This window comes from Hibiscus syriacus, unplaced genomic scaffold (genome assembly GCF_006381635.1).
Source record: "Hibiscus syriacus cultivar Baekdansim isolate YM2019G1 unplaced genomic scaffold, ASM638163v2 tig00110548_pilon, whole genome shotgun sequence".
NCBI classification, from domain to species: Eukaryota; Viridiplantae; Streptophyta; class Magnoliopsida; order Malvales; family Malvaceae; genus Hibiscus; species Hibiscus syriacus.
Window position 1 is genome coordinate 895,757 of NW_024062775.1, and position 15,521 is coordinate 911,277.

The following is a 15,521-nucleotide window of genomic DNA, read 5'->3' on the forward strand; positions in this document are numbered from 1 at the left end:
AATGAATTATCTCATTGGCTATTAGGATCCCATCAAATATCTGTCTCCCTTTTACAAATGTGCATTGCGTTTCACTTGCCACAGTTCTAAGCACTAGTCGAAGTCTCCGGGACAAAACCTTTGCAATGAAATTCTCCAATTGTTGATGGATTCTCTGTCTTAGGGATCAAAAATAGAAAAATGAGTTTATGCCCCTCTCAATTTTACCACTTGCGAAAAGCTCATCGAACATAGCCATTAAATCCCCTTTTACAATATTCCAGAATTTCTTGAAAAATAACATGTTGAATCCGTCAGGGCCTGATGCTTCTGAGTCTTCGCAATCCCACACTTCTTCCTTAACTCCTCAACCGTAAAACACTCTTCTAGCCTGGCTGCCTCTTCACCCGATAATGTCTTGAAGTTTAGGTTCAATTGTTCTTTAACTTACCAATTACTCTGCCTGCACTTGAATTGGTTACTGAAAATTTCAAACACTTTCCTTCTTGTTTCCTTCGGATCAATACACCATGAAGTGTCCGACTGCATCCCCAAGAGGAGCTTCTTCGCTTTGAACTTAACTGCTCTGTGAAAGAACGCGTTGTTAGCGTCACCCTCTTTAATCCATTTCACTGTAGCTTTTTGTTTCCATTCAGGCTCACGTCTTTTCAAAGCATTCCATAATTCTTCCTTCAAATCATGGAGCTCATTCTCTTCACTAATCTCTCGAATCTCTTTCATGGCGTCAATTTCATTAATTTTAAATTCCAGTTCCTTGATCTTGCTGTTGGAGTCGTCCCATTCGTCCTTTCGCCATTTCTTTAAAACAATAATCGAACAGATTGATAATATAAAAACCAAAATTAAATTTTTTTAATTGATAATCAAAATCGAACGGATTAAAACGTAAAGAACCACCAGTGTAGTTTACGCAATTACTTTGTAGTTCTGTTTTAGAACACGTAAATAAATTTAGCAAGAGAATACAGACTTCAAATTCTATAAAGATCTATATACTACAACATTAGACACAGCTTCAAATAAAGAAGATCCAAACTTCAAAGTCTTAAGTCATAAAATCAGCTCACCCAATTTGGGACAGCTATACAAATTCGCCAACTTTTCTTACCAAAAAATAAAGAAATCATTAAGAGAAGTTCAACCAAATGGCAACTTCTCGTTATTGGAATTGTCCTAAAACCTGACATTGGTACTGCTATAAGAAAACCTACTTTTTTCTCTTCACCTCATTGTAAATCCATCTTCAAGTTCAACAATGCCATTTTCTTTCTTTCATCTTCTTTTCTACATTACCATAATATTTTCTGGTGATTGCAATAACATGCCTTTTTTATAGCTATATATATGTTGTTTCAAGTGCTTTACTAATTTCTGCAATGTTGTTTTCATGGTTTGTAGAAGTTCATGCAGTACATGAGCAGCACTTTCAGCATGCTTCGAAATCGGAATCTAAGTCTAACGTAACGCTTTTCGTGTTCGGGGACTCGTACGTCGATACCGGCAATTGGAGAAAATCCGTCGGAGGTTCGTGGAAGGAGCCATACGGCATCACTTTTCCCGGCAAACCATCAGGCCGATTCTCGGATGGTCGAGTCCTCACTGATTACATAGGTTAATTTGATCATTTCCCATACTACAGTATATGCATTCAATTTTTTTTTTTTTACAATTTCATAATCCCATTGCTAGTATAATAATAAGGGTATGAGAATATTAATTGTTGAAATATTTGAGCAATGGCGGCAGCATCATATTTGGGGACAAGAACTCCAACAGCTTACCAATGGAGGAAAGGGGTGAAGAGATCAAATCTGAAATATGGTATGAATTTCGCATATGGTGGGACGGGGGTGTTGGATACACCGGTGAATCAACCCAACATGACCACCCAAGTCGATTATTTTCAACGTTTGATTCGAGAAAAAGTGTACGAAAAGCACGATCTCAACAACTCGGTGGCCATTGTCTCCGTCGCCGGCAATGACTATGCTGCTTATCTTGCTAGGAACACCGATGATGATCTCCAGGTCAGTTAATTTGGATCTTTTATCGTTTAATCAAATTTGAATATTAGATACGAATATGATTAAATTTTTATTATTTAAAGAATTTTTTAAAAATTATATCTTTATATTCCTATATCTTTAGATATACATAAGATTGCAGACTCCAAGTAATGAACCATTTTAACTGTGGGGGTTTATGGTAGGTTATCTGTTGTTGAATTCTTTTATATTAATGTGTTTGAAATTTTTTATAGGCTAACTATTCCAATGCCAGCTTGGTAGGTGATTTTAACACTAAACATTTTAATTTTAATTAAAACAATTTTCTTTATAAAATCATTAATTAAATGTTGATATGCATGCTATAAAATTATATCATTAAAAAAATTTACTAAAGAAGGGATTCAAACCTGGGATCTATTATAAAATTGTTCAAGACTTAAAACATTATATCAAACAAGTTATTTATTACATAATTTAAGTAAAAATATAATTGAATTAATAGATTTTTATGAGAATATATTAATTTTAATATAAATTATACAATATTATAAGAATACAATTATAACATAAATTAAAATATATCAATTTTAAAAAAATTATTTATTAGTTTATTTTTAAGTATGTAATAGTGTGGACATGTCTAGTAAGTGTTCAAGTAGTCAATTTAACTCCAAAGAATGATTAATATAGCTCAGAATGATGAACAATATAACTCAAAAGGGTAAATAATAGTGCGTTTAGTTCACAGAATGTAAGATTACCAGTGGAAATAGGATTACCGACGGGAATAAGATTACTGGGAATGTTGTATTTTGTGTTTGGTTCGTTTAGCATGAATGTAAGATTACATTGTTTGGTTAAAGGAATAAAAAATTATTGAAATGTATATTTTACCAAATTGTCCTTATTATATATTTGTTTTTTTAACAAGTTGAATTCTACTATAATATTACTATAATTAATTTATATATTTTCTTTAAAAAATTTAAATTCATAAAATTTATATAATTTTTTTTACAAAATTGAAAAGATAAATAGGTTTAATGAAAGGATAAAATTTTATTTTAACCCCTAAACTTCATATAAAATTCTAATTATGGACTTTTTTGTAAATCTAAAATAGTTTAAGGATAAATTTGTAAGTTAACCTTCGTAGATTTTTTATTATTCAACGACAGAAGAATGATATTTTTGAAGAAAAAAAATTTAAGGGCATTTTAGTCCAAAACGCCGATAATCCAACAATACCTAAGGGAAGGGGGTAATCGCATTCCCTGTAATATACCGCCAAAATATCAGGGGAATAAGATTACTGACCAACCAAACAGGACAATGACATTTCATTCCCCTAGTAATCCCATATTACCTGAACCAAATGAAAGGAATAGAGTATTATACGATCCCTGTGACTAATCAATTATACCTTATAAGACTCGATAAATTTATGAGGTCATATTTATTGAATAATTCATTAATCACATTATTAACCATGCTTTACATGTCAATGCTCTATATAACCTTAAAGGCAAGCATATATCACATTATCATAAAGCCAACAGTGACACATTTACATGCCAATATTATATCATTTAGGTTATGCATTTAATGTGTACTTCAAATAACATATAATCCATATCTTCATGAATCAACCTTAACAAGAATTTACACATAAACATAACATAAGTTAACCACAAACCTTAATTACTTAATAATTTAATAAATACTTAGAATATATTCACCTTCATTCCAAACTTACACGATTCACCGCAACCAGTTTATAATAAGTTGATATTCCTTTCCATTTGACAGAAATTGCCTGGCTTCACTAAAACGATAATGAAGCAGTTGGGCATAAACTTGGAAAGAATCCAAGGTTTAGGAGTGAAAAGAATAGCAGTTACATTGATTGAGCCAATGGGATGCGTACCTGTACAAGCTGCCTCTTCGTCGTATACTAATTGCAGTGAAGTTTTGAACATAGGATCAAAGTTCCACAACCAAATGCTGCAGCAAGCTCTCAAAACCTTGAATGATAAGACCAACTCAACTGTTTTCGTCACCCTTGATCTCTACAATGCTTTTATTTCAGCTCTAAACAAGCTCACAAAGCGTGCATCAGGTATATTCAATATCCCATTTACATTGAGCCAATGGATTGGATTTTGACATATATGTTTTGCAGCAAGTTTGGGAATGAAGAATCCATTGAAGCCATGCTGTGAGGGAAAAGAGAAGGGGAATTACTGTGGGAGTGTGGATAAGAGTGGGACAAAGCAGTATAGTATTTGTGAGAATCCAGACTTGTCATTGTTTTGGGACACTGTCCATCCTTCGCAGAATGGTTGGCGTACAATTTTCTCCTCTCTACGATCTTCACTCTACAAACTCATCACCTAGTTACTTTTCTAAACTATATACATATATATATATATACTTTAAAATATATTAATTTATGAGTAGATTTCACGTCCTTTTTTTATTTAATCATTTCTATTATTTGAGTTTCATATGTTCCAAGCCTTGTGTAGTTGCATGATATATCAAACTTGATAAAGTGTACAAATATTGGTTTGATATGTGGAGTCCCAATGGGTGAAACAATTTCGATCATGGTAAAAGGATTGTTCTTAGGGATGGCATTCTAAACGAACACAAGGCTTGGTCTAATACATGAGAAGATGATGATCTAAACATGAATCTTAATTTCGATCATGGTAAAAGGATTGTTCTTAGTGTGCTGAAATGATTGATTTTTATTTTTTTTTTCTCGGCAAATAATATTTTAAGTTATCATAATCACCAAAATATGAAAGTGAGTCTCGTTACAAACTTTCCTGATCCTAAATGAAGGAAAATAGTACACACTTTCGAAAAATTAGCTAAAATAAAAAATCCTTATCAAGCCTCTGCACGTAACCTCAAAACCATAGTTTTAATCATCCCCAAATTGCATCCACAGATAAAGAGCTTACTCTAACCACACACCTTACAAAAAGCATGTCTATAAAGTCCAGCTTTAGCTAGATGAACTGCCATTGCATTCATTAAGCTTAACTCGTAAACAAAACAAAAAGAACTTTCACAATCTCAATTACCAACCGATCAATATAATCAAAAGACTCCACTTCCAGAGACGTTTGCCTTTAAAAGAAATTCTTAAGAGCAATTTTAATAGCTAAGACTCCTCATTAGGGTATCAAATTGCGGACCGAAAACGTGATAGCGGCCGTGATATTGTGGTAGCGCGTCGTTTGAAACTTGTTTTCATGATTTTTGCGATGGGTCACGGATTCACACCAATCTCGGAATGTCGCGCCCGCAATTGAACGGGAAACGATCAATTGCACCGATAACGGGACGCAACAACCGTTATTCCAACCGTGATTCCAATTTTCAACCATGATTCCAATTTTCAACCGTAATTTTTTTTTTTGTTTCAAAAAATGAAAGATCGGGGAGGAGGAAGGGGAAGGGAGAGTTGAGAGTGAAAGCAAAATTTTTTATTTTGTTTCGGACAATGAAATAAGAAGAGGGGGAAGGATAAAATAAATTTTAAAATATAATTTTAAATGATATATTAATTTGACATTCTTCTCACTTTTAGAATTTATAATTTAATCTTTAGTTTAAAATATAAACTTTAATTTTTATTTAATTTATTTTAATTTCAATAATCTAAATTTGTTCAATTTAAATTTTATAATTTTATTTTAATTATATTTAATTTAGTCATTTTAGAGTAAATTGTGGGACATTTAAAAAAATTTACGACTATGATACCCACAAAAATATTTACCCGTAACCGTGATAAATGCGACATAATCAAAAAATATAACCGCGAACGCTATTTAAACCGTGCTCCTCACAGTCTTACCCAAGCATGATGCATGTCCCGAATACATAGCACCAGCATCCCCCCGCTCCATTTTTAAGAATTCCTTCACAGTCCATGGCTTCCTCTTTGGCAATCCCATCTACGATGAATTTCAATACACCAACCTTTGGAGGTGACCATCTCTAATTTGTACTCCTCATGGCCAACAACCACTAAACAACCCAATAAGATAAAACCGATTTGATCTCCCTCCCCACTTCCAGCCATTATCCAATTACATCGATCCCAGCTACTGTAACTGAATTCTTCTGATTTACAGCAAGGAACACAAAGCTACCACTTTTGTAACCACACCTAACCCTCACACGTTCCAAGTGAGAAACCTCATTCCCCTAAGCGCCCCCCAAATGGCTATCAAATTCCAGCAGAGCCAGTTCCTTCATTACCTCACTCTCTGCCCCAACCACTCTAATCCCAAGCTTTTTTCCCAACGATAACGTCTTCAGAGCCTCCTTCTTTGCAGCCAGCCATCGACTCTTGAGATCGGAATCAGAGAACGATCTCCCCGACAGCTCTGAGAGGGACAATCCTCCTTCCTCCCCTTTAACTTTCTTCAAGGCACGATCTCTCTTACGCCGTTTGGCATGAGACAACCTTGTCTTGAATGTCCATGAGAGACCCTTATTTTTAACACTTTTGTGACCGGCCTTACGCTCTAGTTTCGGAAAAAATGGTTCATCCTCCTCTGATATTTTCTCTTGATTTTTGTTGACAACCCTCCTAATTGAATCCAAGTCTAAATTACTACTATCCCTGCTTGATGAGAAAGCATTTTGCTCACTGGCTCCCACTTCTACCTTTATGATTTTACAGTTTGGACTTCACACACTTAAACCCCATGGCAAACAAATCTTCTAACACCTTATCATTTTTAAGATTTGGCCCATCTACAAATGGGGAGAGTCCTTGATCGGCTTCACTAAGTAATTTTGGGCTATTATTATTCCCAATGACATTACCAGCCCAATACTCATTTTTATCTTTATGACACGTTACCTGCTGCCCATCTCTTCCGAAGTTCCCGCCTTCTCCAACTCCTGACAAAACACTTTCATCTGTATTCTTCGCCAATGATGCAACCTTGAGCCCAGTACCCCCCTTTCGAATTCCCCTAATTCCCCTCCCAATAACCGAGTCTCCTGAGAACACCCATCATTGCGCTCCTTCTCAAAGTAGATAGCTTTTAATGTTTCTTCCTCTACCGCCTGGTAACTCCGATCACCTACCTATAAGACTGGCTTGTGGTTTTTCGATTGCGTTTCTGAATAGCTATCCGACTCCTGCTTATCTTTGTCAGGCTCTTGATTTGTTTTTGAATCTGCAAACCGCCTATGATTATCTGAGAGCCCAATTTCTTCCACACAAACTACATAAACCATATTCTCAACAACAATTTCTACTATTTCTGATATCTTCTTCTCAATTTTTGTAGTTAACAACACAACGACTTTTTCACAGTTCAGCGAGTGATCCGCTTTCTCGCCAAGAGCTTCAAAGGTTCCCCATATCTCCGCCAATCTCTTTAGAGTTATATGATTCCAACAATGTGAGGGAAATTTCTATCCAAGTTGCTCTATCTATTGCATCCATTCTTTCATTCCACATTTTCACCTTGGTGAAAGTCTTCTTCAAGTAGGATCATTTCAAGTCTTCTAACATCAAGAACAGATCTTTTTCTTTTATTATCAGCAGATACAATTTACCTCACAATCTTTTTACTTTAATATCTCCCAAACCCCACTCATGTAATCTTGCTTCGATGTTACTTACACTGCACACATTGGCCATCAACTATTCCGCGAATGGTGTCAATGGGAAATTTCACTTCTTATCATAAAGCATGAAGTAATTGTCAAAAAGAATGATCATGGACCTTGGGAAGAAACTAATGCTTATCTTTGTAAAAGTAATAGTGACGAAACAACTTAAGCTAACTTGTGCAGGTTTTTATCCAGGAAATGGGTGCTCGGGCTTTTATAAGGATTGAGTGCTTGTTTATTTTTATCTAGGAAAAGTGTGCACGGGGTTTAGAAGCACGGTGGGATTTTATCACTCAAGCTAGGTCTTTTTGGTGGCTCCGGTAGCCACTTGACCAAATTTAAATATCTTATATTGAGGTCTTCAATCTGTTGGGTTGGATGAGAGAATGATCCGGGTTAGATTCCCTTCAAAATTGGTATTTTCGTTGTTGCTTCTATTGGGGAAGTTTTGAGGGCAAAATTACACTGTTTACTGGTATAAACCCCCCCCCCCCCCTTTTGACATATCATTCTATTCCTAACAATTGTTTGCATTTTATCCTTACAATCATTCTTTTTGGCCATTACAGGTATGCAGACCAATTAGCTAGTGGGAGATATTTTTAAATGGAGTTGCAGTGTTAAATACCTTGTATTTTCTACCGCATAGTTTGTAAGAATAGGTATCATCTCTTTGAGGAATGTGGTTTCTCTATACATTTATGGAAAAGGTTTCTTGATCCTTGTAACAATGATCGGGCAATTGGTTATTTTGGAGTTTGATCTTCGATGAATGCTTATACATGCAAAAGGAAATTATTTTGGAGATTTATAGTTCAGATTTGGAATGTACCATTTAACATGTCTTGATTGTTTGGAAGAAGAGACACTATGCTTGTGCAGATAGGACTAAGGATGCTTGAATGATATTCATCATACCATTAGATGTAAAGTAAGTTGTTTTTCAAGCACAACTCATTCTAGAAAAAAATGTGAGATTTGTTATGATTGGTGTTTGTGCTTTAATATTCCTAGCACTCTTTAAGAATCATTATTGTATATATTTTACAGTTTTCATTGTTGATGTACTATGTTGTTTTGGATGATAAAATAAGTAAACCTTGTGCATTTGGCAATAATTTCCATAAACCTCAAGGGGCTATCTTCTAGTATTGATTGTACTTTTTTTCCCCTTAATTGGTGCAGAGAACAGACTATGGTTTCAACCAGAAAATATTGGAAATGGTTCAGTTGGACAAGTTGGTCCCAGCCCACGAGCATTTCATGCTGCTGTTGCAATTGATTGTCATATGTTCATATTTGGCAGCCGTTCTGGTAACAGAAGGTATGCAAGCTTCAAATGTCCGTACAAATCTATTTGTTTTGTTGCTCAAACATTTCTAGACACATGCTATTGATGATGGTTTTAATATCCAGGTTATGTGACTTTTGGGTCCTTGACACTGGTAAGATTCTGTTTCAATTATCTTGGTGTAAGCTTCTCAAACCTTATTTTTAACCTGTTTAACTAATTGAATATATTGTTTCTAGATATATGGCAATGGTCAGAGTTAGCAAGTTTTGGTGTCCGACCTTCATCATGGGATTTCTCTGCAGCTGCAGCTATTGAAAATCAGAAAATTGTTATGTATGGTATTCTTGGATTCTCAACTACTCTGATTGTTTGTCTACGTACACTATATTTTTCAAGCAGTGATGATTTGAGTGCAGGTATGGCGGTTGGGATGGTAAAAAGTGGTTGATAGATGCATATATCTTGGACACAAGTTACTTCTTCGCTCTGGGGTTTTATTTGTTCTCCTTCTTCCTTCATTAAGTTACTTATCCCTGCATTGTAAGACGACATATTAAGCAACAAGAGGATGTTCATGAACAGTATCTCACTCGAGTGGACGAAACTTTCAATTACTAGATCACCGCCACCACCTAGATGCGACCACACAGCGACTATGGTTGAGAAACGGTTGCTTGTCTTTGGTGGCAGAGGTGAAGTTCTTTTATAGCAGACCTATTGTTATATTGTTCATAAAGTAATAATGGGAACATATTGTTTATAGCAGACCTATTGTTACATTGTTCATAAAGTAATAATGGGAACATATTGTTACATTGTTCTTTCATAGCAGACCTATTGTTACATTGTTCATAAAGTAATAATGGGAACATATTGTTTATGTTAGAAGCAAAGTGGCATTTTATGTCTTCTTGATGATATACATCTTTGATACTTGTTTACCAGGAGCATGCTTGGTTTTGGAAAACATTATTTTTTTTCGTTTGATTGAGCTCACATGGGCTCTTTTTAAACTTTGACAGGTGGTGCTGGGCTGATTATGAGTGATTTATGGGCTTTGAAAGGTCTTATTGAAGAAGGTTTGTATTTGAATTTACTTTTCCATTTTAGTAGTGCAGATAAACAATATTTCTTTAATGAAATTATTGAATAGTAATTTCCTCGGTAATATTTATATTATTCTTGAAATTTGGTTTTTAAAATGTAAAAGAGCTTCCTACTTAATTCTATATATATAATTGCTTTCACTATCCCTTGATGAGTTACTTGGTCTAATTTGAAAGATGCTTGATTCTCTATGAAATGATTTCTTAGTAGTGCTCTTGTACAAGATTAAGCTAGCTTCCCTAGTGCCTGTCCAAATATTTAAGGGAACAATAACATGAATCCTGAAATCGATTTTATGGATATTTGCAATTTTCCCTTCCATTATGATGATAATTTTTCATGTAATTGTTTCTTCTTTTGAAAATTTTACAGGCAATCTTACTACATGTTTTCTTTGTAACATCCCAAAATTCAAGTTAGGAGTTTTGGGCTAAACCCAGAGAGAGTTTGGATAAACCCATTGGTTGTGAGGAAGCCTTGGTCCAAGGTTTTATTGGTTTGGGCTTGAGTTGAGCCCACTATGTTAATAATAGGGGTATTTTTAACCTTATCATGAAGGTGGGAGGACTAGAAGAACAAATAACCCTTCTTTTAAACCAAGCTTAAGACGAAAGATGTGTTGCATGTTTTACGTGATTGCTCAAAAGCTCGGAGGTGTTGGAGTTCTTTGATTCGATAGAATGCATTCCAATAGTTTTTACTCGTTGTCTATGAAGGATTGGTTTCGGAGACTATACGACAACCAGGTCAGTTTGTAGATCAACATGATACATGATCAATTATGTTTCCTATTCTTTGTTGGATGTTATGGACTAGACATAATAAAATACTTTTCGACTTTGAGTTTACTGAGAAAGAGGATATTGTTAAACTGAGCGTGGAGTACATGAAAGATATTAAAGGTGCTAGTCGAAATTCTACTTAATGTATTTCTTTAGCGGAAGTTAAGGGATCAAGCTCTAATTCTTAAAGGAGGCCAACGAAGGGTTGGTTTAAAATTAATATCGATGCTACGGTGGATATGGCCGATGACCAAGCTATCGTAGGATGTGTGTTTTGCTTGGATCAAGGTGACTAACTCTTTGGCTCCTCTTGAAGTGCAAGTAAATGTTCAGTGTTGAATGCAGAGTTGTGGGCGATATGTGATGTGCTTCAACATGCATGGAGATTTGGGTACAGACGAATAGAATTGGAATATGATAATCTTGAGGCTATTAGTGGGCTTCTGAATTCTACCTCGAGTTATCAAAGTAATACTCTCTTCGTTATAATCAAAGAATTGTTACAATGAAATTGGAAAGTTCGTCTTTGGTCAGGATGCTTATAGGTCAGTTACAGATAAAATGACGTCCTTAGCCCGCAGCTTATTAATGTGTGAAGCTCTCTTTATATACACTCCAACTCATATGGAGGATTTACTTGAGTTGGATAAACAACATATTGTTGTTGAAATATGATTATAATCCTTTGTTAATTCTTAACAAAAGAGAAGATAAACTTGATCAATAACATCTTCACTTGAATTATTAACTAAACAACTATAGGATAAAGACTTTTAATGTCAAACACATTACAAAGAGCTTTTGACAAAAAAATACCTTTACTTTGCCAAAATAAAAGAATATTAATTCAGAAAATAATAAAAGCAAATGCTAAATAAAAATTAATTTTTAATAGGTGATATTTTTGATAAAATGACAGATCTCCGTCATATAGCAAAACTTATGTGTAAATATCTACACATAAAAACTCCAACCAAAATATCGGATAAGGAAACAAATAAGGGGAAAAGGAAAAGAGAAAGGGAAGTAACCCCTAATATGGGCTCGACAAGCACGTGACATTGTTGTTGACAATAGAAAAAAAAAAGTAGGTCTGAATATTTTTACCAGCCATCATGAGAAATTGAAATGAGCAAAAGTTAGAAAGGTCAAAGTAGCAAGTACCATATTCACATGAATGGTAAAAAAGTTTAACATTTTTTTAAATAAAATAATTTATTTATTTCATCATTCATCTATTATTTGATTTTTAATTTAATTATTTATTTTTTATTAGATTTTTTATTAATATGAAGAGACTACAAGTAATAATATATGTTTTAAAGACTCAAAATCATTTAATAATTAATAATCAAATATTATGTAAACTCTTTTAGGGATAACAATTATTCTTTTAATTACTATTAAAATTTTAAAACTATTAACAATATATATTTAGATCATAAACATAATTATTTAAATTTAAAATCTCTAAAAATAATACATTTTTACTTCTTATTTAGATTCAAAATCTTTAAAAAAATAATATGTTTTTACTTGTACAACCATTTCATTAGTTGTTAAAGATATTAAATAGGCTCACAAACCCATTATATCTTGAAAAGAAAAGCGAAGTAGGAAGCACCTAAATGAAGAGCATGCAAAGGGTGTGGGTGGGGATTATTACTAGTAAAGTAGGAAGCACCTAAACGACAGAACATAACCCTTATTTAACTGTACAGTTATCCCCATCCCCCATTTGCCATTTTAGTATTTATCCAAACTGTAAAGGGCCATTTTAACCAGCAGAACAAACCCTCCTCTTTCTTCTTCGCTCTCCATTTCTCTTCTTTAAACTTACAAAACAAGGGTACAAATATCTTGTCTTATCTCCTCCTATACTCTCATCCAGTCCATTAACTTCAATTAAAAAAACACCCCCGATGGCAGCCACCACCATTAACGACGTCCCCGATGTTATTCTATTGAACATCTTCGCTTCTATCTCCGACACCCGAACCCGCAACTCCATCTCACTCGTCTGCCGTAAGTTCATGCTTTTGGACAGGGTCACGCGCCTCTCCCTTACGCTCCGCGGCAACGCCACGGACCTTTACATGATCCCCATCTGTTTCAGATCTGTTACTCACTTGGACCTCTCCTTCCTCTCCCCTTGGGGTCACTCCCTTCTCTCCTCTTCTCCGCTCGTTGATCCTCTGCTCTTGGCTCATCGCCTCCGCGTTGCGTTCCCCGCCGTCACTTCCTTGACGGTTTATGTTAGATCTCCGTCCACTATCGAGGTTTTGGTCCAACAATGGCCTGGGTTGAAGCGTGTGAAGCTGGTGAGGTGGCACCAGCGGCTCGCCTCCTGGCCAATCGGACAAGATTTCGTTTGTCTGTTCAAGCAGTGCCAGAATCTGAATTGGCTCGACTTGTCCAGCTTTTATTATTGGACCGAAGATCTGCCCCCGGTTCTTCAATATTGCCCCGAGGTATCGTCCTCGTTAGTCCACTTGAATTTGCTAACGACGTCCTTTGCTGAAGGGTTTAAATCTCAGGAGATTAAAGAAATCACCGCAGCTTGTCCTAACTTGAAGAACTTTTTGGTGGCCTGTAATTTTGATCCTAGATACATTGGGGTCGTCGGAGATGAGACCTTGTTGGCCGTGGCCACTAACTGTCCTAAATTGACTCTTTTGCATTTGGCTGATACATCGTCCTTGGCCGATGTTCGAGGTGATCCGGACAACGAAGGATTTACTTCCGAGGATGCCGTGGTTACCAGTGCAACACTGGTGGAGTTCTTCTCCGGCTTGCCGATGCTTCAAGAGCTCGTGCTTGATGTTGGCCGGAACGTAAGGGATACTTCGTTGGCGTTGGGAATGTTGAACTGTAAATGCAAGGATTTGAGAGTGCTGAAGCTGGGGCAGTTTCATGGGATATGTCTGGCGATTGAATCTCAGCTCGACGGGATTGCCTTGTGTTCGGGGCTGCAAGAGCTTTCTATTAAGAATTGCGGAGATTTGACGGATATGGGATTGATTGCGATCGGGAGAGGGTGTTGTAAGCTGTCTAGCTTTGAAGTTCAAGGATGTAAAAGGATTACTGAGAAGGGACTCAGGACAATGGCTTGCTTGCTAAGAAATACGTTGGTTAAGGTCAAGGTTTCTTGTTGCAAGAATCTTGATGCTGCAGCTTCATTGAGAGCTGTGGAGCCAATCCGTGATCGGATTCAATGGCTGCATATTGATTGTGTCTGGAACGGATTGGATGAGATAGGGAATTCCGAGCACAGCTTTCAGCACGACCGATTGGAAATGGGAAGCAGCAGCGAGTATGATGAACACATGATGAGCAGGAAGAGATGCAAATACTCTTATGACGTACCTTTCACTTTGAGGGGACGCCACAAACCAGCTGAATGTGCATTCGGATTGAGCTCCCTTGCAATATACCCTCGGCTTTCGAAGATGCAACTAGATTGTGGTGAAACCATAGGGTATGCACTCACAGCACCGTCGGGCCAAATGGACCTAAGCTTGTGGGAAAGGTTTTACCTTAATGGCATCGGCGAGTTGAGGCTAAGTGAACTAGATTACTGGCCTCCGCAAGACAGGGATGTCAACCACAGGAGCCTCTCACTTCCTTCAGCTGGATTGCTGGCGGGATGTCTTGATCTTAGGAAGTTGTTTATCCACGGGACGGCTCATGAACACTTCATGATGTTCCTCCTTAAAATCCCAAATCTCAGAGACGTGCAATTGAGAGAAGACTACTATCCGGCACCTGAGAATGACATGAGTACAGAAATGAGAGCAGGCTCGTGTAGTCGATTTGAAGCTGCTCTCAATAGGCGGATCATCCTCGACTGAAATGAAGGATCCTACCCAGATTAGATCATATTCATGCTTGGTAAGAACAAGAGTTTTTCTTTTCCCCCTTTCAATTTTAAGAAATTGTAAGAGGCTCATACATGCCCCATCCGCCATCTTTGGCCTAATTTTGTACCGAGAAGTGCCGATTGCTGCATCAGACAACATTTGATAAGCCTTTATTTTTGTTTCATTTTGTGTCATAACAAAAACATCAAAATAGGATTTGCCATTGAAAGCTAACAAAAGAGCATTAAATTATTTATTTTTTATAAAAAGAATTTGATTTTTATAATGATGGGAAATTATTAATTCTCAACAAGGTTTTTTGTTCATACAAACGGAGTTCGAACCAGCTGAGAGAACACTGGCAATAGAGTAAGAGAGAGTATCTCCTCACAACTTGGCCGCTCTTCCGGTTCTGACCAACAATCTGTAACCACCAAAACATCATAACATACTAAATTTTGCGTCAAAATGTGGTCCATACATTATTGCCTTGAAATGACAACATGATCTGAAATTAATTAGACCTGAAGATATCCTTAAAAAATTAATTAGATGACAACATGATAGACCTGAAATTCGCCTGCTTTAGGTCCTCTCAGGAATTTGCAACCGTGATCCTTCATTTGCCATGGCATAAACTACCTGAGCCAATGTTGGAGACAGATCATATAATCTTCAATAACTGAAAGATGAAAATCTAAAACAAATTGGTTTGGAAGAGATCAGATAGCATCATACTGTATATACCTTTTCTGGTGGAACACCTTCCCAGGGTCTGTTTAGTTAGCTACCACATTATCACCCCAAGGCTAAA

The 15,521-nt window shown here is 36.1% G+C and overlaps 2 protein-coding genes across 2 annotated transcripts; both read left to right on the forward strand.

Moving 5' to 3' along the window:
• The first annotated feature begins 1,230 nt into the window (after positions 1 to 1,230).
• LOC120130790 (GDSL esterase/lipase At5g03610-like) lies at positions 1,231 to 4,410 on the forward strand. Its single transcript, XM_039147948.1, has 5 exons — positions 1,231 to 1,307; positions 1,399 to 1,611; positions 1,747 to 2,027; positions 3,819 to 4,128; positions 4,192 to 4,410. The coding sequence occupies exons 1-5, from the start codon at positions 1,256 to 1,258 to the stop codon at positions 4,404 to 4,406; spliced, it is 1,071 nt and encodes a 356-aa protein (XP_039003879.1). The 5' UTR covers positions 1,231 to 1,255; the 3' UTR covers positions 4,407 to 4,410.
• An 8,246-nt stretch (positions 4,411 to 12,656) lies between these two features.
• LOC120131077 (F-box/LRR-repeat MAX2 homolog A-like) lies at positions 12,657 to 14,849 on the forward strand. Its single transcript, XM_039148180.1, has one exon. It carries the CDS (start codon positions 12,770 to 12,772, stop codon positions 14,696 to 14,698), a length of 1,929 nt encoding a protein of 642 aa, XP_039004111.1. The 5' UTR covers positions 12,657 to 12,769; the 3' UTR covers positions 14,699 to 14,849.
• The last annotated feature ends 672 nt before the right edge of the window (positions 14,850 to 15,521 follow it).